This window comes from Sarcophilus harrisii, chromosome 1 (assembly GCF_902635505.1).
Source record: "Sarcophilus harrisii chromosome 1, mSarHar1.11, whole genome shotgun sequence".
Taxonomy (NCBI): domain Eukaryota; kingdom Metazoa; phylum Chordata; class Mammalia; order Dasyuromorphia; family Dasyuridae; genus Sarcophilus; species Sarcophilus harrisii.
The window spans coordinates 692,099,334-692,118,782 of NC_045426.1; the positions used below are offsets into that span (position 1 = coordinate 692,099,334).

The 19,449-nt window shown below is 47.5% G+C and overlaps 1 protein-coding gene and 1 long non-coding RNA gene across 4 annotated transcripts in view; one reads left to right on the forward strand and one right to left on the reverse strand.

Moving 5' to 3' along the window:
* TBX5 (T-box transcription factor 5) overlaps positions 1–15,742 on the reverse strand; it is a 55,098-nt gene extending 39,356 nt beyond the window's left edge. Inside the window, exons 1-5 of one of the 3 annotated variants that reach the window (XM_031948651.1) lie at positions 15,238–15,742; positions 9,301–9,476; positions 6,383–6,477; positions 2,815–2,934; positions 1,939–2,086 (exon numbers count right to left, since the gene is read on the reverse strand). In XM_031948651.1, coding sequence (XP_031804511.1) covers positions 1,939–2,086; positions 2,815–2,934; positions 6,383–6,477; positions 9,301–9,447 — 510 coding nt within the window. In that variant the 5' untranslated portion in view covers positions 9,448–9,476; positions 15,238–15,742. Of the gene's footprint in view, positions 1–1,938; positions 2,087–2,814; positions 2,935–6,382; positions 6,478–9,300; positions 9,477–12,128; positions 12,683–12,718; positions 12,921–15,237 lie in introns of those variants that run through there. The other 2 variants (XM_031948652.1, XM_031948653.1) reach the window with 2 other exon arrangements.
* A 330-nt stretch (positions 15,743–16,072) lies between these two features.
* Positions 16,073–17,970, forward strand: LOC116421462. Its single transcript, XR_004231828.1, has 3 exons — positions 16,073–16,111; positions 16,469–16,589; positions 17,360–17,970. It is a non-coding gene; the product is annotated as an uncharacterized LOC116421462 (long non-coding RNA).
* Positions 17,971–19,449: the final 1,479 nt, after the last annotated feature.

Sequence of the window (19,449 nt, forward strand, 5' to 3'; positions counted from 1 at the left end):
GACTTCTGGATCATTTTTATCACATAGTAGATCTATTTAATTCACTTTGCTTCAATTTGGAAGGTAGTTGGTGTAGAGAAATGAAAGAGGAAGGCTGTTCAGGACTTGTTTCCAGCACTCCTTCTCCATAAAAGTCTTTCCTGGTGCTACCAGCTGTTAGTGTCTTCCTCTCTTGTTACTTTACTTCTACTCTATTAGATTTAGATTTGGAAAGGACCTTAGAGGCCATAAAGAATAATTGTTAATAAGAATAATAGTTAACATTGATATAGCATTTATTAGGTGCCAGGCATTTTGCTAAGACCTTTATAGTCATGAACTTATTTGATTCTCTCAACAACCCTGGGAATTAGAAGCTATTATCATCCTCACTTTACTGATGGGGAAACTGAGGCAAATAGGTAAAATGACTTGATAGGGTTACACAGCTAGTAAACGTCAGAAAAGTGAGTTTTGAATTCAGGTCTTCATGACTAGAAGTAAGACAATCAATCCACTTCATCACCTAATTGCCCTTCACTTTACACTAGAGTAAACTGAGCTACAGATATGTTAAGTGATTTGTCCACTGACACACAGCTAGTAAGCAATTTAGGCAAGAATTAAACCTGGGTCTTCCTGTTCCCAAATCAGCTTTTTATCCTGTAAATACTTTATATAAAAGACTTTGACAACAGAAGTGCTACTATGTAAATGTCAATTCCAAGACACCATTGCCAGGACAGTCTGGGTCTGTAATTCATTGATGTGGGAAAGTCCCTTAGGGAAGACTTCCTCCATACATATAGATCAGCTAATTGTGAGGATGTTTGGGCCTCAGGACCCCTTAGAATTATCATTATTGAGGAACCCTCCCCCCCAAGAAGCTTTTGTTTATGTAGTCATATCAACTGATAGCTACCATGTTGGAAATTATAATGTTGTAATATTATTATGACTAGCTTTGATCTCAAAGATTCCTGAAAGGTGTCAGGGAGCCCTAGAGAGAAGTGCTTAGGGTCAGTAGGAATTAGTAGGAATTAAATGACTTGACCAAGATCATACAGCAAGTATAAATTAGAAGTAGTATTTGAACCCAGGTCTTCCTGGCTGTACACTATGCTTTGCTGCAAACCAGTACAGGGTTCCGCAAACAATAAGTGCTTAATATTCATTGCCTACTTAGGTCTCCTGTTTGCCTCAGGAAATAGAAAAAGGCATAATTCTTGCCTTCAAGGAAATGACATTCTAACAGTGACTCAAGGTCTTGTACCTGTCTTTTGGATTCCATGACAATTATGGTTAAAGGTACAGCTTGTCCGCAGTGACTTGAGCCCTGTTCTTTGATGAATCAGTGTACCAAAAATCTGGCAGCTCTCTCCCTTTCTCCCCAAGATCCTTATGACCCAAGCCAATTCATAAACTGATAGAGATCTGTGTTTAGGACTGGACTGGGGAAGAGCATTGCTGCCCTAGTCAACAAGTCACAGTCCCAGTTCTCTAGATTCCCATTACCCACAGAGGCACCAATCTGGGGGATGCTAGATGGAATATGGAGGCAATGTTGTCTTGAATAAGGGTGCCCAGGCTGAGCTGTTTAAAGCTTGGATTTGCAAAACCAGGGCAGAAATTGTCATAGGAGACAAGGAAGGAAGATGAGTTGGTGGAGAGAGGAAGGGAAAGAATACAGAGGAAAGATAGAAAGGGAACAAAGAAGGGAAAAGATAAGAAAGAAAAAAGAAGGGAAGAAAAGAAGGGATCAATTTTTAAGAAGAAAATTAGAAAGAGAAAAAGAAGAAAGGAATAAAGAATAGAAAAGAAGAGGACTATAAGGAAGAAAGAATGTAGCAGGATAAAGGAAAAGAAGAATCAAGAAAGGAATGAGAGGAATAACAGACAGGAATGAGATTAGAGAAAGACAAGAAGAAGAGCTAGCAACACCAGATGCCTGTTACTCACATGTCCAAATGGGTCCAGATGATTATTGGTGAGCTTCAGTTTCTGAAAAGAGACCAGCTGCCGCATCCAGTGGGCACCTGTGGCTGGAGAATCGGGGTGCACATACAGCCGTCCAGGCATGGCAGGCTCTGCTTTCCCAGTCACAGACCTAGCCCCAAAGGAAATTCCAGTCCACTGAGTCCAAACACCAAGGAGGCTAATGGCCCAGCTTAGTCCAGCCCACCAAGTGAACCTGGCCAGCCACTAGCTCAGATCAAAAGGCCGTTTTACACTACAGAAAGTTGGCCTTCTGTTTCTCATCCAGAATGTTTTTTTTTTTTCCCTTCTTGTTTCCTTTAAGCTACTGTGGATCTAATATAATCCCTCCCCTGCAACTCTTATGATGCTCTGCCAGGAACTCACCATCTCCTAGGGCAAGCCCCATTTTGCATACTCAGGGCTTCATTTTTCTTTGCCTCCCATTTTTATCTTTCTTTCATTTCTGGCACCCTTAAATTCACCTGGGTCACAATGCCACCTCAATCCAATCACCAAAGATCTGAAACAGGAGCCAGAAATCCCTTCTAGGGATATTCAAGTGCTCTAAAGACTTCTCTCAGTCCAAGAAAAAGGCCCTTAGGTTCCTTCTGCCATCTCTGGCTTCCCCTAGCCCTTTAGCTCACTTAAATACCAAGTCTGTGGTTTAATAAAAGTCACGTTCAAAGCGGGTAACTCATTAAAAAAAAAAAACAATAAATAGCCTTGTGCAGATTTTATGTTAAGAAACACCTCTTTCAGCTAGAAACATGCTCTGTAAGTAGGGCCACATATCTGGGAATAATGGGGGTGGGACTGGAATTCTGTCTACATATCTTCTCCCCTCCCCCAGATGCCTACCATTTATTATCTGCAAATTTGTATCTGTGGTCGTCAGCTGGTACAATATCCATGAGCAGGATGTACTTCGTTTTGGGATTCAGTCCAGTGACCTTGACTTTGTAACTGGGGAACATACGCCTAAAGAGAGGAAAGGCAGAAAGGGAAAAGAGATGGGGAAAAGAAGGAGGGACCCAAGGAAAAAGGGAAGAGAAGGAGGGAAGTGAAGGAAGTCAGGCAGACACAGAAAACGGAAAGAGGAGATAGGGCAAAAGAGAGAGAGAAGCAGAGACAGAGGAGAGACATAGAGAGAAGAAAGAGGAGGAAGGGAAGAAGAAAAGGAGGGTGAAGAGGAGAGAAAAATAGTAATAAAAGACCAAAAAAAAAAAAAAAAAAAACAAGGAAGAGGAGATTTGCATGGAGACAAAAAAGAGAGAATAGGAGGATTGAAGGGAGAAAAGGAGGAGCAAAAAGAGATGGGGAGAAGACAGAATAACTGATTAATACTAATATAAAGATCAGAGCTGTCGCATCACACCGTGCAGCAGAAGGGATTGATCCCGGATAAAGCCCGATTTCCAAATCCACGCCAGTACTGCTCCAGCCCAGGTTTTCCTGCTTATTTTGAGACCAGGGATGGAGGCGGGGGCCGAGGCACAGAGGAGGTGTAGTGGGGGAGAACTACGGCGCGATCTCGAAGAAGGAAAAGCCAAGCAGGCTGCCTCTTTTTGTTGATTCGTTTGGAACATAGAAAGTTCACCACCACTACAACCATTTCCCTGCGCGCGCCCGCGCGTACACACACACACACACACACACACACACACACACTCACACACTCACACACACTCACACGCATCCATTTCAACTCCTTAGCTCCTGCTAAATTTAGTTCCCAGACGCAAGTCTTTCAGGAAAGTGAAGGAGGAAACTCGCTCCATAGTAACCTCTCCTCTTTTGAGTTGTTACTGCTGGTGGCGATAACGGTGGGGGAGTGCACACGTGCACACGAGCTCCCGTGGAGACCCCGAAAACACACGTGCACGCAGGATCCCGTGGAGACCCCCAAATGACACACACATGCCCACCGCCCCAGGGAATTTACAGATGTCTCATTCTGACCCCACCCGCACGATCCACATCCACACACAGATGCTGGGCAGCAGGCCTTCTCCCGATCAGTGCGGTTCTCTTCCTAGACCCGTTTGCTGGGGGAAGGGGAGAAAGGAGGGGAACGTATGCGTATATTAAGCGCTTATTTTGTGCCAAGCGCTTTCCAAATATTATTTGATAGCTTTCAGCGCTTGTAATTTTGAAACTGATTCCGCCATTTGCCTCTTTTCCTCCTTCCTTTCTCCCCTTTCCCTCTTTTTTCTCTCTCTCCTTTTCTTCCTTCCCCCATTCTCCTCCTACGTTGTGTCTGTGTCTCTCTGTCTTTGTGTGTAGGTGTCTCTGTCCCTCTGTGTCTCACTCTTTCTCTATCGCTCTGTATCTTTCCTCTCCTCTTTCTTTTTTCAACATCCTCTTTTCCCCTCCTTTTTTATCCCCTTCTCTTCCACCCTAACCCTGCACTCACTCCAATGGCCTCTAACCTGCTTGGACCCCATCAAGGCGGAGGGAAGGATCAAACCGAAAACGTTATCCCTTTTGGGAAAGATACAAATAGCTCTCGGCTCTCTGGCTAGATCAGGCTTCTGCCTATGAGTTCTGCATGGGGGTCGACGGCAGCCTCCTTGGGACAACGGGTTCCAGTTGCCTGGGAAAGGAGCCCGGTTGGTGCTGCCTCCCAAAGGCAGGCAGGCAGGCAAAATGGAGGGTTGAGGGGAGGGAAGCATTTGAAGCCAAACTGGGGAGGGGGCTCCCGCCCCCTCCAGCTGCCCTCCATTCGCTTCGGAAGGTAACCAGAGTCTCCCTATGTTTATGCACCACGGTTTGAGCTTTTCGAAGGGTAGTTTGCAATCCTTTTATAGTGAAATCTTTCCTGGAGACTATGCTGGGCCCATGGCCTCAGCTTCCAAAACGGAATAGGAGGAAAGTCTGCCTTTTTTTCCCCTTTCTTTTTTACTGTAAACAGACCGGTAATATATCACTCGGGCCCTTCGGCGTGGCGGGGACAGAGACATTGTTTAATTCCAAATAATAATAAATGTCAAATTTCTCCCAGTTTACTGCGGAACAGGCCTTGGGTGTGTGTAAGGAGTGGGGGGGTGGTGGTTTGAAGGGATCCTTCCCCTCTGAGCCAGAGCCTGTCTGCCTTCAGGCCTTAGGCAAGTCAGATCCGTTTGGAGACGGCCCCTAGTCCATTCAGCACCCGGGGCCTCAGGAAGGGAGTGGGGATCACCGGTCAGAGTCCGAGGGGAGGGCACGGATTGGCTGGGGGGTGGGTTTCCTTAAATCAGCCAGGCGAGGAGAATTCGGGGCAAGCAGCACTACTAGGGGAGCCTCCTCCGCCAGGCGGGCTAACCTTCTCGCTCAGCCCTGAAGGGCTTTTAACAGCGACTCCGGGGTGAGTGTCTATTTGTGAGAGCTGCCGTGTTTATCTGTGTCTGTATAAAGAGCTCAGCAGAGCCTCGTCTACGTTTCAAAGGCTTCGGCTGCTTCCTATAAACAATGAGAGAGGTAGCGAATACATTCAACATTCGGGATTTGGCAAACGGGTGGGACCCTGGAAAGATGCCAAGTTTGGGGGCAAGGAGGGGGAAGAGGAGCGAGAAAAATTTGGACTCGTGCTTCATTAAATGGAATCTCTCTCTCTCTCTCTCTCTCTCTCTCTCTCTCTCTCCCTCCCTCCCTCCCTCCCTCCCTCCCTCCCTCGTTCTGTCTCTTTCCTCTATGTCTCCCCACTGCCTCCCCCATTCTCTCTATCTCTTCACCTCCCATTTGTTTCCCCCATCTCTTAAACTTCTGATTCTTTTCTTTCTTTCATTCTCCTCTCTTTTCCATCCCTCATTTCTCCCTCTTTTCATCTCTCCAAGTTTCTGTCCTCTATCTTAATCTTTCCTCTCCCTTTGCCTTGCCTCACCCTGTTTCTTTCGATCTTTCCTTCAATACTTCCCACTCTCCCCCAATCCCATCTCTTCCTATTTCTTTCATTTATGTTGATCTCACAGTCTCCTCTTTTCTCTCAATCGCTCTCCTTTCTCACCTCCCTCCAGCCCCCCACTTTCTTCCCTTTCCTTCTGTTCCCTCAGACTGCCTATCCGCATCTCGTTCTCTCAATCTCACCTCTCTCGATTTCTCTTTCCCCCACCCCACCTCCCTCTCTCTCTTTTCTCTCTTTCTCTCATTACTAATCCCTTAAGATATCATGCTCTCTGGAGCCCTTTCTTCTGTCTATATACGAGGTGGAAGAGGAGCCAAATTTCCGGAGCTGAAGAGTTGACTTTCCCTCCCCCCGACTCTCCTCCAGTTTGTCTGAGATCAATGGATGAATTTTCACAAGGTTAAAAAAAAAAGTAACTAGTGAAAATATCTCTCTCTTTTTTTTTTTTTTTTTTTTGCCTTTAATAAAAACTGGCTCCCCCTCCCCCTTTCTTTCTCTCTCCTCAAACTATTCACATTCGACTTTAAGACCAAGACAATGTCTTACCTTCCTGCTTTAGTGATGATCATTTCGGTCCCCACTTCATGAAATTTCAGCCACAGTTCTCGCTCGTGTAAAAACACTTTGATCCCCTCCATGCCCTGCAAGACAACAAGAAGAATAAGACCACAGAAAGCCATTGAAACCCCCGCATTGGCTCTTCACCTTAGTCCTGGAGTCCCAAAGGGAAATGACAACATTAGCGCTCCCCCCCCCCCAACTCTAAGAACAAGAGTTCTTACTCTTACACCCAAATCTCGGTTTTCTGCAGGCCTCCTAATCCGGGCTGGTCCCCTGCCTACAATGTGAATGAATGATCCAGGCTTCTCAGAAGCCCGGGATAGGAACCCCAGGAAGGTAGAGCAGAAAGTAGTCCCTCCCTCCTTCATCCCCTTCTCATATTCTCTGGGCAAACCAAAGGGAGAGACCAGGTAGGCATCCTGGAGGTGGCAGCAGGGTGAAGACCCCTCAGTTTCTAAGTTGGTGTCTGTGGAATATATTGCCTGGTGCCCTAGAAAGGGAGTGCCGGTCAGTGGGTGCTAGAATAAACTAGTCAGAGGGTGAGACACCAAAGGGAGCTAGAAAAGAAATGGAAATATAGCCAATTGAAGCCCCCATTTCAAAAAAAAAAAAAGAAAAGAAAATAGAACATAAGTTACTTTCTAATGGAAACAGATGGATTTAAAGGTACATGCACACAGACACACATGTATGTAAGGAGAGTTAAAGGAAGTTTCTGATTAATTGAATTCCCCCCCCCATTCTTTTAAGAAAATTAGAAGTGGTCCCTTTCTGACAAAGATCTCTTCTTCAAATTTTCATCAAGCTGAATGGGGTAGGACTGAATTGATAAAGCTTCTCCTTGAACAACATCCTCACACATATACATATACATGTAATCTATGTACACATAAATACAAAAACATGCACACATTCACAGCGAGAAGAACTAACTAAACTTTATTTAAATACCTCTTTTAAATTATTTATTTCAAAAGGGGGAACTGTTTCCAAGTTCACCTTGCAGGAACCTTGAATACAATCACAAGGCTGATGGGGAGGAGATTGGAATGAGGCAATGAAGGGTTGAGAAAATGCTATCTAGTAACTCAGGTATTTTAGGTAAACTGTATCCATGAAAAAAAAAAAAGATAGAAAGAAAGAGGGAGAGAAAGGAAAGAAAGAAAGAGGTAGAGAAAGGAAAGGAAAAAAAGAAAGAAAAAGAAGGAAGAAAGGAAGAGAAGAAAGAGAAAAAAGAAAAGAAGAAAGGAAAGGAAAAGAGGAAGAAAGAAAAAGAGAAAAAAGAAAGGAAGGAAGGAAAGAAAAAAAGAAATTACTTTTTTATCCCTTAGAAATCTAATCTGCTCTTAGATGAAATTATGAGTAAGATTCACAACAATAATCAGTGGTTAGAAAGACCCAGGGGTGCTCAGGTCATTTTTATGCACTGGGAGAATTGCTACTATGCATGAAATATAGGGGCCTACTCTGGAAGACCCACCTACCCCCATCTATCGAAACCTATTTGCCTCTTTGCTTCAGCAAAGAAAAGTCAGTCTCTAAATAGGCAAGAAAATAAGGCAATTCACATGAATGTGAGAATATACATAGATAAATATGCTTACATTTATCTATGCATATACATATTCATGTGAAAAGTTTTCTACAATGGAGCCTGATTACAGTTTTAGATCTTAATTTTAAAACGTCCACAATGTGAAACGAAATCGTTTTGAGTTTTCCAACTATAACATTATAAAAGATGGTTAAAATTATTTTTAAATAAACAAATTCACCATCCAAATATGAGGAACTATCATCTTCCCTCACTGTGCAAAAGCTGAAGCAGACCTTGTAACGTGTATGTGTATATTTATAGAGATACACAAAGAGAACCTTTCAAGGAAATAAAATTCACATTAATAAAAGGTTGTATAAATCCAAGGCTCACATTAGCAGAATTCGTTTTACTTCAGCATATGAGGCCCTTAAAAGAGAAAAAGGGAAGAAAAGATATGGAGAGCAGGAGAGAGAGAGAGAGAGTCCTATAGAGACCTCTAAAACCCTGTCTGTTTCTCTCTAGTTTAAAAGGACAGAACAATATGTTTTCTTGTATTTACCCCAGGCATTCTGGCCTACTTTCCTTTTAAAGGCTTAGGTTCAAGCGGAGCCAGATTAAGACAGGTCCTCGCCGGTCTGAAGGTAAAAGACCTGGAAGAAGATCCCTGTTGCAGCGTGAGCGAGTCTCAGGTCAATTTCTTTCTCCAAATTCACGGTAAATGATTCCAAAAGCACATCTCTCCAGTGATTAAAAAAATAAATAAATAAGAGGAGAGACGAGAATCGAGGACAGAGACAGACACATACAACAGAAAAAGAGACAGAGACACAGAGAGATGGGGGGAGGGAGGGAGGGAGGGAGGAGAGAGAATGAGAAGAGTAAGAATGAAAGAGAATAAAAAGCAGGAGGGGTGGAGAACGCGAGAGTCTCCAAGAGCAACCGCTCTGAAGATCTGAGGAAGGGTCAAAACCATTTCTCAAAGTGTGTCTAGGAGTGAACGCTGACCTCCCGATTTAATGAGCTTTTCAGAGCCGCGTCTACACCCGCAAAGGGAAGCAGGGCATTAACCAGAGACGTCGGCTTGGTTTCCTACCAGATGGGCTGTTTCAAAAGGAAATTGGGGGGCCTCGATTGCCTAATTATTTTCTCGTTCTGATCACTGTGCTTTCTTGGGCGGAGGAAGCTCTAAAAATAAACAAATAAATAAAGGAACCAACCAAGTCAAACCCAGAGGCCACGGAAAGCTGTCTGGAGTTTCCCCCGTGGGGTTGATGGGATTCAGGGAGAAATGCAGCCTCAGATCTTTGGCCTGGGCTGATGTTCCCAGCGTGGGGGCTCCACGGGAGTCCCCGGAGAAGCTTACCTGCTGGGTGAAAGCCGCCTGAGGGGACGCGGGGGCTTTGCTGCTGCTCCCCAGAGGGTTCTCCTGCTTGGCCTCGGGAGGCATCTCCTTAGATTCGGCCTCCAGGGGCGTATGGGGGAGACCAAAGGCTTCGTCGGCGTCCGCCATAGTCCGCGTTGCCCTCGCTGGGTCCTCCGCTGCAGCCGCAGCCAGGGAGGGAAGGGCGGGTGAAAGGAGGGAAGGGAAAAGGGAAAAATGGAAAATGCTCAGACGGCTTGAAAGGAGCAGATTCAGGGAAGACTTGACGGAGAGGATCGGCCCCAGAGAGGTCTGCGTGGCCTGGCTCTCCAGAACCTACTCACCTCTGCTCCAAAACAGAGAGTCTTTGGTTTATTGCAATTATAATTATTATTACTGGGCACAATATCTTGTGAAATGCTGCGCGTCAGACAGAAGGAGCCGGCAAGCGACCTATCTGCGCAGCGATAAGCAAGCTGCTCGTCAAATTTGTCTGGACTTCTGGAAAGGCCAATAAAGATAAGAGTTCGGTATTTTGGGAAGCGCTTGGGTAGGACCCAAAAAAATCCAGCGCTCCTTTTTTTTTTTTTTTTTTTTTTAAACAAGATTGGCGGAGGCTGCCTTTGACTCCTCCTTCCGAACCTCTCCGTCTGACTCCTTGGACCTCATCTCGCCCCCCCCCCCCCCCCCCAAAAAAGGACGCTCTCCTATAACCCGCCTCTTGCAAAAAAAAAAAAAAAAAAAAAAATGAGCTAAAAAACATCCTTGACCAGGCCGCGCCTGGCTTGAGTTCGAAAGACTGTCCCGAATTGTGCAAATCAGGTGCAAATAAAATATATATATTTCTCTCCCCCTCCCCCTCGGCGCCCAGGGCTACCACTGTAGCCAGAGGTGGCCTTCGGAGCAGGAGGCTTTTGGTTGGAGATGATGTTATACAGACTGTCGGTGCAATGGCTCTCTCGGATCGTGGGGTCACAGGACTAGGGGCTTAAGTTCTGAAGAGACCCCAGTGATCTTTTCTTTCAAATCTTTCATTTTTCAGAGGAGGACCACGCGGTCCAGGGTCACACACGGTCAACCGAATACATCTCCGACTTAGACGAATGGCCAGAGATCTACTAATATTCTCGAGTCCATAAACCAGTGTAACCGTGCACATTCAAACCCGAGGCCTCTCAAGAGGCCCCTACGAGAACGCAGGGTTGGAGGCCTGGGGCTTGCCAACCAAGAGATCAACGGCCATGATTAGCCGAATCCTAAACTGCTACCTAGGATACAAATAAAAAGGATCCAGGGCACGATTCGCCAGCTCTAGAATTGGGGGCTTCCAAACGGGGTCGACGGAAGACCGCAGAAAGGCGAAATAAATTTAGGGCCTCCCGGCCTGAAGGACCTAAGAGCCAGCGGTGCCCTCGGTCCCTGATCTGGGATGAGTGTAGTCCTCTGCACGAACAATTTCGACGCAAAAACATCTGTATAGTCGATTTACACACACACACACACACACACACACACACACACACACACCAAACCAAATAACACCGTGAAGAAGAAAGACCTGATAGTCCTACTCTGCCCATTTAGCAAGATCATTCTAACCGTTTTAGTATCGTGAAGAATGAAAACGAATTCAGTATCAGCCTAAGGAATAATAGTTGTATCACTCTTACTAACAAGGATAATTAAATTCCAAACTCCATCGAATTTAAAAGATGAGAATAAAATGCCATCCTTACTCATTCTCAAATATCAATGCGACAATAACTAAATTTTATTGTTACCAGAAAGCAATCATTTTACCCACCCGTGAAACGATTGAGAGAGTATTCCAAAATCAAAGAATAATAGCAGATGGTCACTTGTCCTAAGACTGTTTCTTTCTGACCTCCATCACATCAGATAAGAAGGAGATGATGGATTCGGCAATGATTTTGACCAAGATAACTTCGGTTCCCAAAACGCGCTGGAAGGGACCCTGCGGGCTGCCGGCGTTTCCAAAGCCTCCTATTATCCTTCATCTTTTTTTTTTTTTTTTTCAAAATCAATGGGAGATGGAGGAGACCTGAGTGGGGAGCCAGGGGAGCCAGGTCCAAATCACAAAGCCAGCTTAACCCAAATCCAGGGGATTTTCAAGATGTGCAGAAACCAAGACAGCCGAGCTGGGCCGCATCCCGCTATCCCCACCACCCATAACTTCTGTCTCTGAAGACATTGGACCCAGGGGTTCTCTCCACGCAGAGACTAATAATTACCCCCAGGTTCAGCAGGGGACCCTGGCTGTTCCCTGAGAAAGCAGGGGAGACGGCAGAATGGGGTGCAGAGAACGGTCCGGGCCACAGGAGGAAAGGCTAATGGGTAAGGAGAGGAAGGGCGCAGAAAGCCTGGAAAGCGATCGTAACAAAAGAAATGAAGCTTACTCTGGAGAAAAAGAAGCTAATGAGGAACCGTAGAGAGAGATCATCGGAGAGAGGCCGGCAGAGATCAGCCTGGAGATTAGCAGAGAGAGAGAGAGATCAGTGGGGTGAAAGCTATCAAGCGGGAGAGAGAAATCAGTCCTAAAATGAGAGGGAAAGGAGAGAGTCTTCGGGAAGACAACCGAGAACTACGGGGAGGGAGAGATCAGCGGAGGGGAGATGTCAGCCTGGAGAGAGAGAGAGCAGCTAGGCAGAGAAAGGAGCAGGCTGGAGAGGGAAAGATAAGCGAGGAAAGGGGAGGCCAGAAGGGAGACAGGGGAGCCCAGCGGGAGACAGGCAAGCTAACCCGGAGAGGGAGACCCCACCGCGGCTCAGGGCTGCGCGCTTAGGCGACTTCACCCACACAAACACACGCACCCTTCGGCCTCGGCAAGCCCTATCCCAACGCTGCTGCTGCGGCGGCGGCGGCGGCGGCGAGAGCAGCAGGAGGGCGAGCTGGCGGGAGGGGCAGACATCAGCTCAAGCCCCATTTGCTCCGGAGTTCAGTGCAGGAAGGGACGAAGGATATGCGGCTTGACAGAACCAGGCCGAGGTCTGGCGGGGAGGCAAGCCGGCATCTGGTGCGGGCTGGCACACTCAGAGCAACCGCTTCCTCGATCCGTGATCTGGATCCACGGGGGACAGAGATGAGAGGTTTGCGGGGGGATGGGAGGGATGGGGAGACGAACAAGGCGGCTGGGGGTTTGGTCCTGGCTTCCCCAGCCGGGAGATGAGGCAGCTCGCCGGGCCCAATCTCACTGGGATTCCCCACCCTTCGGTGGCTGGATCAGCCCTGAGCCCCCTACCCCCAACCCGGCACGAAAAGAAACCAGGGAAATTCCTTAGCTCTCACCCCACCCAGCCTGACCCCAGCCAGCTGGCTCGCTAACCCGGGCAGACCCACAGACAGGCGGACGGGGGGTTAAGGGGTGGAGGGAAAGGGTCCGCGGGAAAGGCCCAGTAATTACCTTGTTTGTTGAAGTCGGTGCATTTAGCACCTCTCCTCCTCTTAGCAGAGAGATCGCCGATGAGGCGGGGGCTCAGGCATGGCCCGCTGTTTATTTACGTGTGGATTTGCTATATCAGGCTAGCAGTAAACTCGGCCAGAAAAGCTACACCCACGAATCTAACCACAACAGCGTCCCCACCCCACCCCCTTCTCTCTCTCTCTCTCTCTCTCTCTCTCTCTCTCTCTCTCTCTCTCTCTCCCTTTCTCTCTCCCTGTCTCCCTTCCTCCTCCTCCTCCAAACTCCAAATACTTCGAAATACTTCCAGGCTTCCAAGGAGCCGAGAATAGGAGAAGAGCAGCAGCCCGCGTCCACTTCCCTCCCACCGGGGCTCCAATGAGCTAGATTTCAGCTGTCCTCATTCTCAGCAAGATTTGAGGATGGGGGGTGGGGGGGGGGTGGGGAACAGGACACAGCTAAAACGAGAAATCCCGCAGGGAGTAACTCCAGTTTCAAAGAAGTGGGCGCCCAGAGTAGATTTCAGATGTGTGTGGATGGATCTCCCTCCTCTCCCTCTTTCTCTGCCTCCAGAGAGCGGTGTGAGCTGAAGAAAACCGAAGCCGATTGAGGCTGGGGAGTGACGTGGGGTCGCCTCAATTCCTCTGTAGTGATGTGATCGCCAGTCCAAGCAAGGGTGATCCCGCTTCTGTCTCTCTCTGTTTCTTGTCTCCCTCTCCCCTTCTCTCTCCCTTCCCATCTGTCTTTCCATCTGAACGCAAACCAGCAGCAAAAAGCCCAGCCCCCAACTTCTCCCTTGCACCTTCTATAACATTCCTCTCGCCTAGCTCGGAGACGCAGGGGTTAAATCCCGAAAGCTTTACAAACCCCATTTTCCTTTGCCTGGAAACCATCGAGAACATTAAGATCACACGCAGAATAGAGTCTTCTACGGACACTACACACGCGCGCATACACACACACACACACACACACACACACACAGCACTTGCTTTCTCAGTCTCCAGAATATTTTCAATTGTGACCTCGGCAAGCTGGTCCTGACCCCAAGGGCAGCCAGGATAAAAGGGATGCCCAAAGCTGGGCCGAAATGACATCGTGGCTCCATCGCCTCCATCCCACCCACCCCCTATTTCAGAGAGCTATGTAGAAACCCTGGATCCTTAGAGATCAAAGGGGCAAAAAATTGATCCGTCCAGCCCTCCCTTCCCCGCAACCCCGGCCGCACGGACGCCCCGAGGACTTCACTCAGAGATACAGTGTATACAAAACTCAGCGCCCGGTTATATTAAAATAATCAAACCGTCATCGTAGGCTGGAGTTTGTTTTCATCTCGATTTCGCTCCTCTCCCTGCCCCCCCCCTTCTCTTTTAAAATGTATTATTTTGAGGGTAAAGTTGAATAGGTCAAGAGAAGGGTAAACAGACGGTCTGTCGCATTCTCCCGTCTGAAGAGAAACAGATTGGAGGACGTATTTTTGATAAGACTTGGAATAAATGTCAGAGGCCTCGCCCTCTAGCCCTGGATTTTTCTCTTTTTTCTCTTAACTGGGTTCTTTTGACTGGGCCCGGGACAGCGCCCGGACCTGACTTGAGGAGCCCCAATCAACCAAGGTTCCTGGGCCGACTTAGAAGCCCGGAAAGCCGGCGCTGGGCAATCGCGCTGCATCCTTAGGAGATGTCGGGGCGCAATCTGCCGGTGACCCGCAGCCCAGGCGGCTATCCGTCCCCGTTCCCATTCCAAGGCCGCGGAGGCCTTAGAACTTGGAGATCCTCGGTCACCAGATCGCCGAGGCGGGAATGAGTTTATCAGGGGTTTTGCTGTGGCTCGGGAGTGATTCTGGTTTGCTCTGATAATTATTAAGGAGACTTCAAGAAAAGGTACAAAGTCAAGTTGTTTGCTTTTAAGGATCCCTTAATTTTCCAGAGACGAAATCAATGATCGCACACTTCGGTGCAATATAGAAAAGCAAAAAATGAATGAATTCAAACAAAAACCAAGCAATGGTAAAATAAAGCCTTATGCTGTGCTCTGTGTGTGTGTGTGTGTGTGTGTGTGTGAAAGCCGGGTATTCATTTCTGGACGGGAAAAAAAAATCAAGAAATAGCCCCAATCCTTCTAAGCACTTTACGGGGGACTCGAAATATTCTAAGAGTATTCTTTAGAGGAAGAAAAAATGACGCGTCCTCGTCGTTCCGCCGCTTGCACAAAATCTTTGTATTCTAGAGGCCGAGAACCCAGGGCAGAGAATAAGGCAAATGTAGACATGAAATCCACAAACGCGATTCAGGTCCTCAAAATCGAAAAACAATTTGGAAAAAATTCTTTCCCCGCAGCCTATCATCTCAGAACACAAACACCGGGAAATTGATTATAATTTGGAAGAGAAAGAAGTCCCACTGAATGATAATACAGAAAGGCGAAGGGAACAAAGATTCTGTAATCCCGTGCCTTGGCTGAAGGCTATTTGAAAAGAGAAGCTCCTTCTGATTAGAGACTTCCAGGGGAAAGACAACACTCACCTCAGAAATTCCCAACTCTCCTCCTTCCCAGGGCCTTCAGGAGAAGTGGGGGATGTCAGCCAGTTCCGAGTATTTCCTTCAGTCAGGGAACAGATTGGAAAGGAATCAAAAGTGCACTTTTGAGCAGGGGTCTCTCAAGGCAAACAGCCTCCCAGCTAGAAGTCGATTTGTGGTCTCGGACAAATTAAATATTACTGTTTATTACCAGCCATACCCCAATAAAATAAAGAGAGAACAAGGCTATACCTACTATCTCACCAGCCCCTGCACCTATAGGACTCAGAGACGTCACCAGTCACGCAACTGGTCCCGTTGTCATGGTTGACTGGCGCTGCAATGGAAGGTCAATTTCTTATTTGTCTTCTCCTATCAGTCAGGGATGGGGGCTCCCCCTCTTCCAAGCCAAGCCAGAAAGAGCGAGAAATGTTTTCAAAAATAAATTTCAAGGAATATATATGCATAGAGCTCTCTACCAAGATGGGGTGGCAAACACTCCCGCCATGCAGAAACTGGGTATGTGTCCTGGGGGGGGGGGGGGGGGGGGGGGGGGGGGGGGGGGGGGGGGGAATCTGCAGCACAGCTCAGCTCCTAACTGAAGAGAGTATCAAGTCCGTGATGTGGGAAGGAGTTTCTGGTAGCCCAATGGTAGGGTAAGGGAGATTTTATTTTTGGTAGTTATTATTACAAGCAGGAAAACTTGTCAAATGAATGTTGAGACACCTCTCTTCAGCTATATATAGTAAATGATAACTTGAGAGCTGGCAAGGATCTCAGTCTGCCTGAGAACTGAGGGAGAGTGGAGACAGAGAGACACAGAGACAAGAAGAGACAGAGACAGAGAAGGGACAAAAAGGAGAGACAGAAATGGAGAGATGTATGGAGAAAGAAAGAGACAAAGGCAAGGGGGGGGGGAGGTAGGGGAAAAGAGGCAGAGGAGACAGAGATGGAAAGGGAGAGGAAGAACAAAGTCACCAGATTACTTCTTGCCAAGACAAACTGAACCTCAGGGTTTTCCTTTACTTATCTCTCTACCTCAAAAAAAGGGACTGAAAATGCAGGAGCCCAGAGTATGGAGGAGGGTGGGAAGTAGGAAGGGGGTGTCTGGCACCGATGACAATTTCCAGCGGGGTGCGCCTATAGTACTGCTGACTGAGCTGTGGGGTTTATGATCCCGGCTGTTATTAGGAGTATTAACCATGCCCATAATGCTCTCTTTTTCACTGGTTCCTAGCTCGGTGGCTGTAAAGGCCTTTCCACGCAAGCAGAGGAGGAAAGATAGGAAACTGATCGAGGAGGGGGAGTCCCCCCTGCAGCAACCCGGGGAGAGAGCAGATGGGGGACCTCCAAAAAGGGTGAGTTTTTTGGGACAGAGAGTGTGGGAGCCTGTAGAAACTGACTTCTGACAAGTAGATTTCCTCAAATGTAGGGACGCTTTATCTATCTCCTTTCCCCTACCCCCCAAAAAAGCAGCTGCAGAAGAGGCAAAGGGTAAGGCAGCAGAGCCGGGAGAATCTTCAATCCAGACGGTTTGGTCCATTTGGGTTGGAGTCAGTTTGGGTAGCTTACTGAGCCTATTCCCCAGTAGTGGAATTCAGTGGGGCCTGGATTCTGGGCAAGAGTTCACTTTAACTGCTGAGAGGTTCTTAAGGCAGATTAATTTGCTCCAGCCCCAAGTTTCAATGGGCCCAAGTGAGAGAGTTCTGGAGGCGGACTCGATCTGGATTTTCTCCCAATTCCAGGGACATAGGAGGCTACAATACCGCAGCCTTTGGTGTATTCCCCTTTCCTCAACTGCCCTGGACTTTTACTTTTTCCACGCTATCCCCCAAATCAGCATTCTTTCTCCCCACTGACAGCGTTCGATCAGGGGGCTTTACTGCGGCCCATTATCCGGAGAAGATGGGGGTCCTACCTGGTTTGTGTGACAGCTCAATTCACTGGGTAGGAATGACCCTTAGATTTTTTCCAAGGGAGCACAGGTTCTGATTGGTAGGAAAACTGTGAGAAGTCGGGATAGTCAAGAACTGGGATGGGAAGCCAACAGCTTCATCAGAGAGAGAGCAAAGCAGGGCTAATCCCTTCCGTGGGGAGGCATTTTCTTGCTCCTTCTCTACCTCTGCAGCCCCAGCCTGAGGAAAGGAAATCCTCTCCGCTCGGGGCACCGGTCGGCCTTCCCATCCGATCTCCCTAAGAAAGTCCTCCGTATCCCGGAACCTCATCCTGAAGGAGCCCAAAGGCCACCGAGGTCAGCAGGGTGTCAGACGCTGCCCCTACCCCCACGCCCCACCTTCCACCTCGGCACTTTTCAAAGAGTATTAGAAATGGGCAAACTATGACCTTCCAGCCACGGGCTAAGGAAATTCCGGCCTCCGATTTCTCCCCCTCTCGGCCCCAAGTCAAGGACGCACCAGGGTACTCTTCCTTCCCAGTCCCAGAAAATTAGGTCTCGAGCCTCGCTCCAGCTTTGGAAAAGCAAAGTTCTGCCTGACTGAGATCGACGACTGGGGGTGGGGTGGGTGGGGAAACTGAGCAGAAACGTTCAGAGAAATTGTCCTGGCCGCTTCCGGAAAAGGCCGGCCCGGAGACTTACTCTTTATTCGCCTTTTCCAAGAAAGTCTTTCAAGAATTCTCTGATTTTTTCGACTCGGATTCCCATTCCCCTTTGTCTCTCTCCGTCTTGCTTTCTTTTTCTTCTTTCTTTTCCTTTCATTTTTCTCTCTTTTTTCACCTTTCTTCCTACCTCTTTACCTTTCTTCCTCTCTGGCTCTCTTTTACCTCTCCTTCCTTTCTTTCCCTTCATTTCTCCGTTTTCTCCTTATTTTTTATATTCCTTTCCTCCCTCTCTCTTTGCTTCCTTTCCCTATCTTAATCTTTCCTTTCTTTCCTTTTTCTTCCTTCGTTCTTTTGCCGTTGACTTTCCTTCTTTCTCTTTCGCTATTCTCTTTCGACCACCTTTTCTTTATTTTCTGTCTTTCGTGTGTTCATTCGGCATTTTTTCCTCTTTCATTTTTTCTATCTTTCTCCATCGTCCAACGACTAAAATTTTTTTATGCTAGAGAAATCTCTTTCCCGGGCCTCGCTCCACTCCTATTTTTTGGCTTGTTGTTGATCAAATAAAACAATTAAACTTCTACCTACTCACTGTTCTTTCCCTGTCCACCAATTCACTTTTCTGTGCCGGACCACCAATTCACTTTTCTACCCGGCATCCTTGGGTTTCTAGTGTGAAACCCTGAGCCAGATTCTCCTTCCGTGTCCTCCTCCCCGTCCCTTCCCTAGTGACAACCTCCTCTTAGTCTAGCCTCTTACTACTTGAGAATTCACTTGACTTGTATTTTCTTTTTTCCGGGCCAGACGGTAGGCCTTGATTTAAACGATAAAGATGAAAAGGAGAGAATAGTTCCTGGTTACAAAGGACTCTCCCTAAATCTCTGATAGAGCTTTTCCTTGAATTGTTAGAAGGAAATTAAGGAGTAATGCTCCAAGGCGGCAAAGAGGAAATCAACCGCTTTATCAACCGAGTTGAACCGCTATATAGGGGGAAAGGCAGATAGGAGTAGAAAAGGGTAATATACCAGTGTCAAGGACCAGACTCACCCGTTCCTGGAAGAGAGAGACCCGAGCACCCACTGAGAGGGAAGCTTGTAATGTAGATGGGTGGGTTAGTGGAGCTTCTAAAAGTGAGGCCTCTGAATAGTCGCCCAAAGATGCCGGGCTGAGCCCGCCGAGACCCACCGAGATATGTCGCTAATAATCACACCGAGAAGCCCAAAGGCCGCAAAGAAGGCTGCCAAGGTCTGCGATCTAAGTCACCGGGGGCTCGGTTTAGGCTCCAAAAATGACTAGCGAAGGCGGAGAATCGGATCGGAATGGAGACCAGGGTTCAGAGTCTTGAGATCGAAGGGGAGCAGAAGCCCAGAGAGTCCGCAACCTGGACCAAAGGTTCCTCCTTCTGCTCCCACCCACTCCCAGTAATATTGAGCTGCCCAGTATTAGAAGACCCTCGGACTCAGCAGCCGCTTTCCTCTTAGCTCGATGGACTACTGGGACCCATCCCCTCGGTGTGTCCTACTTTCTCCTCGCCCAACTGAAAAAGGCATTGAAAACGACTAGAAAACATGTTTTAGTGGGAAGGTCTCTAGATTTCGAATTCGGAGGATTCCAATCTCACTTATTAACTGTGTGACCCCTGACAAATCCTTTCATCCCTTC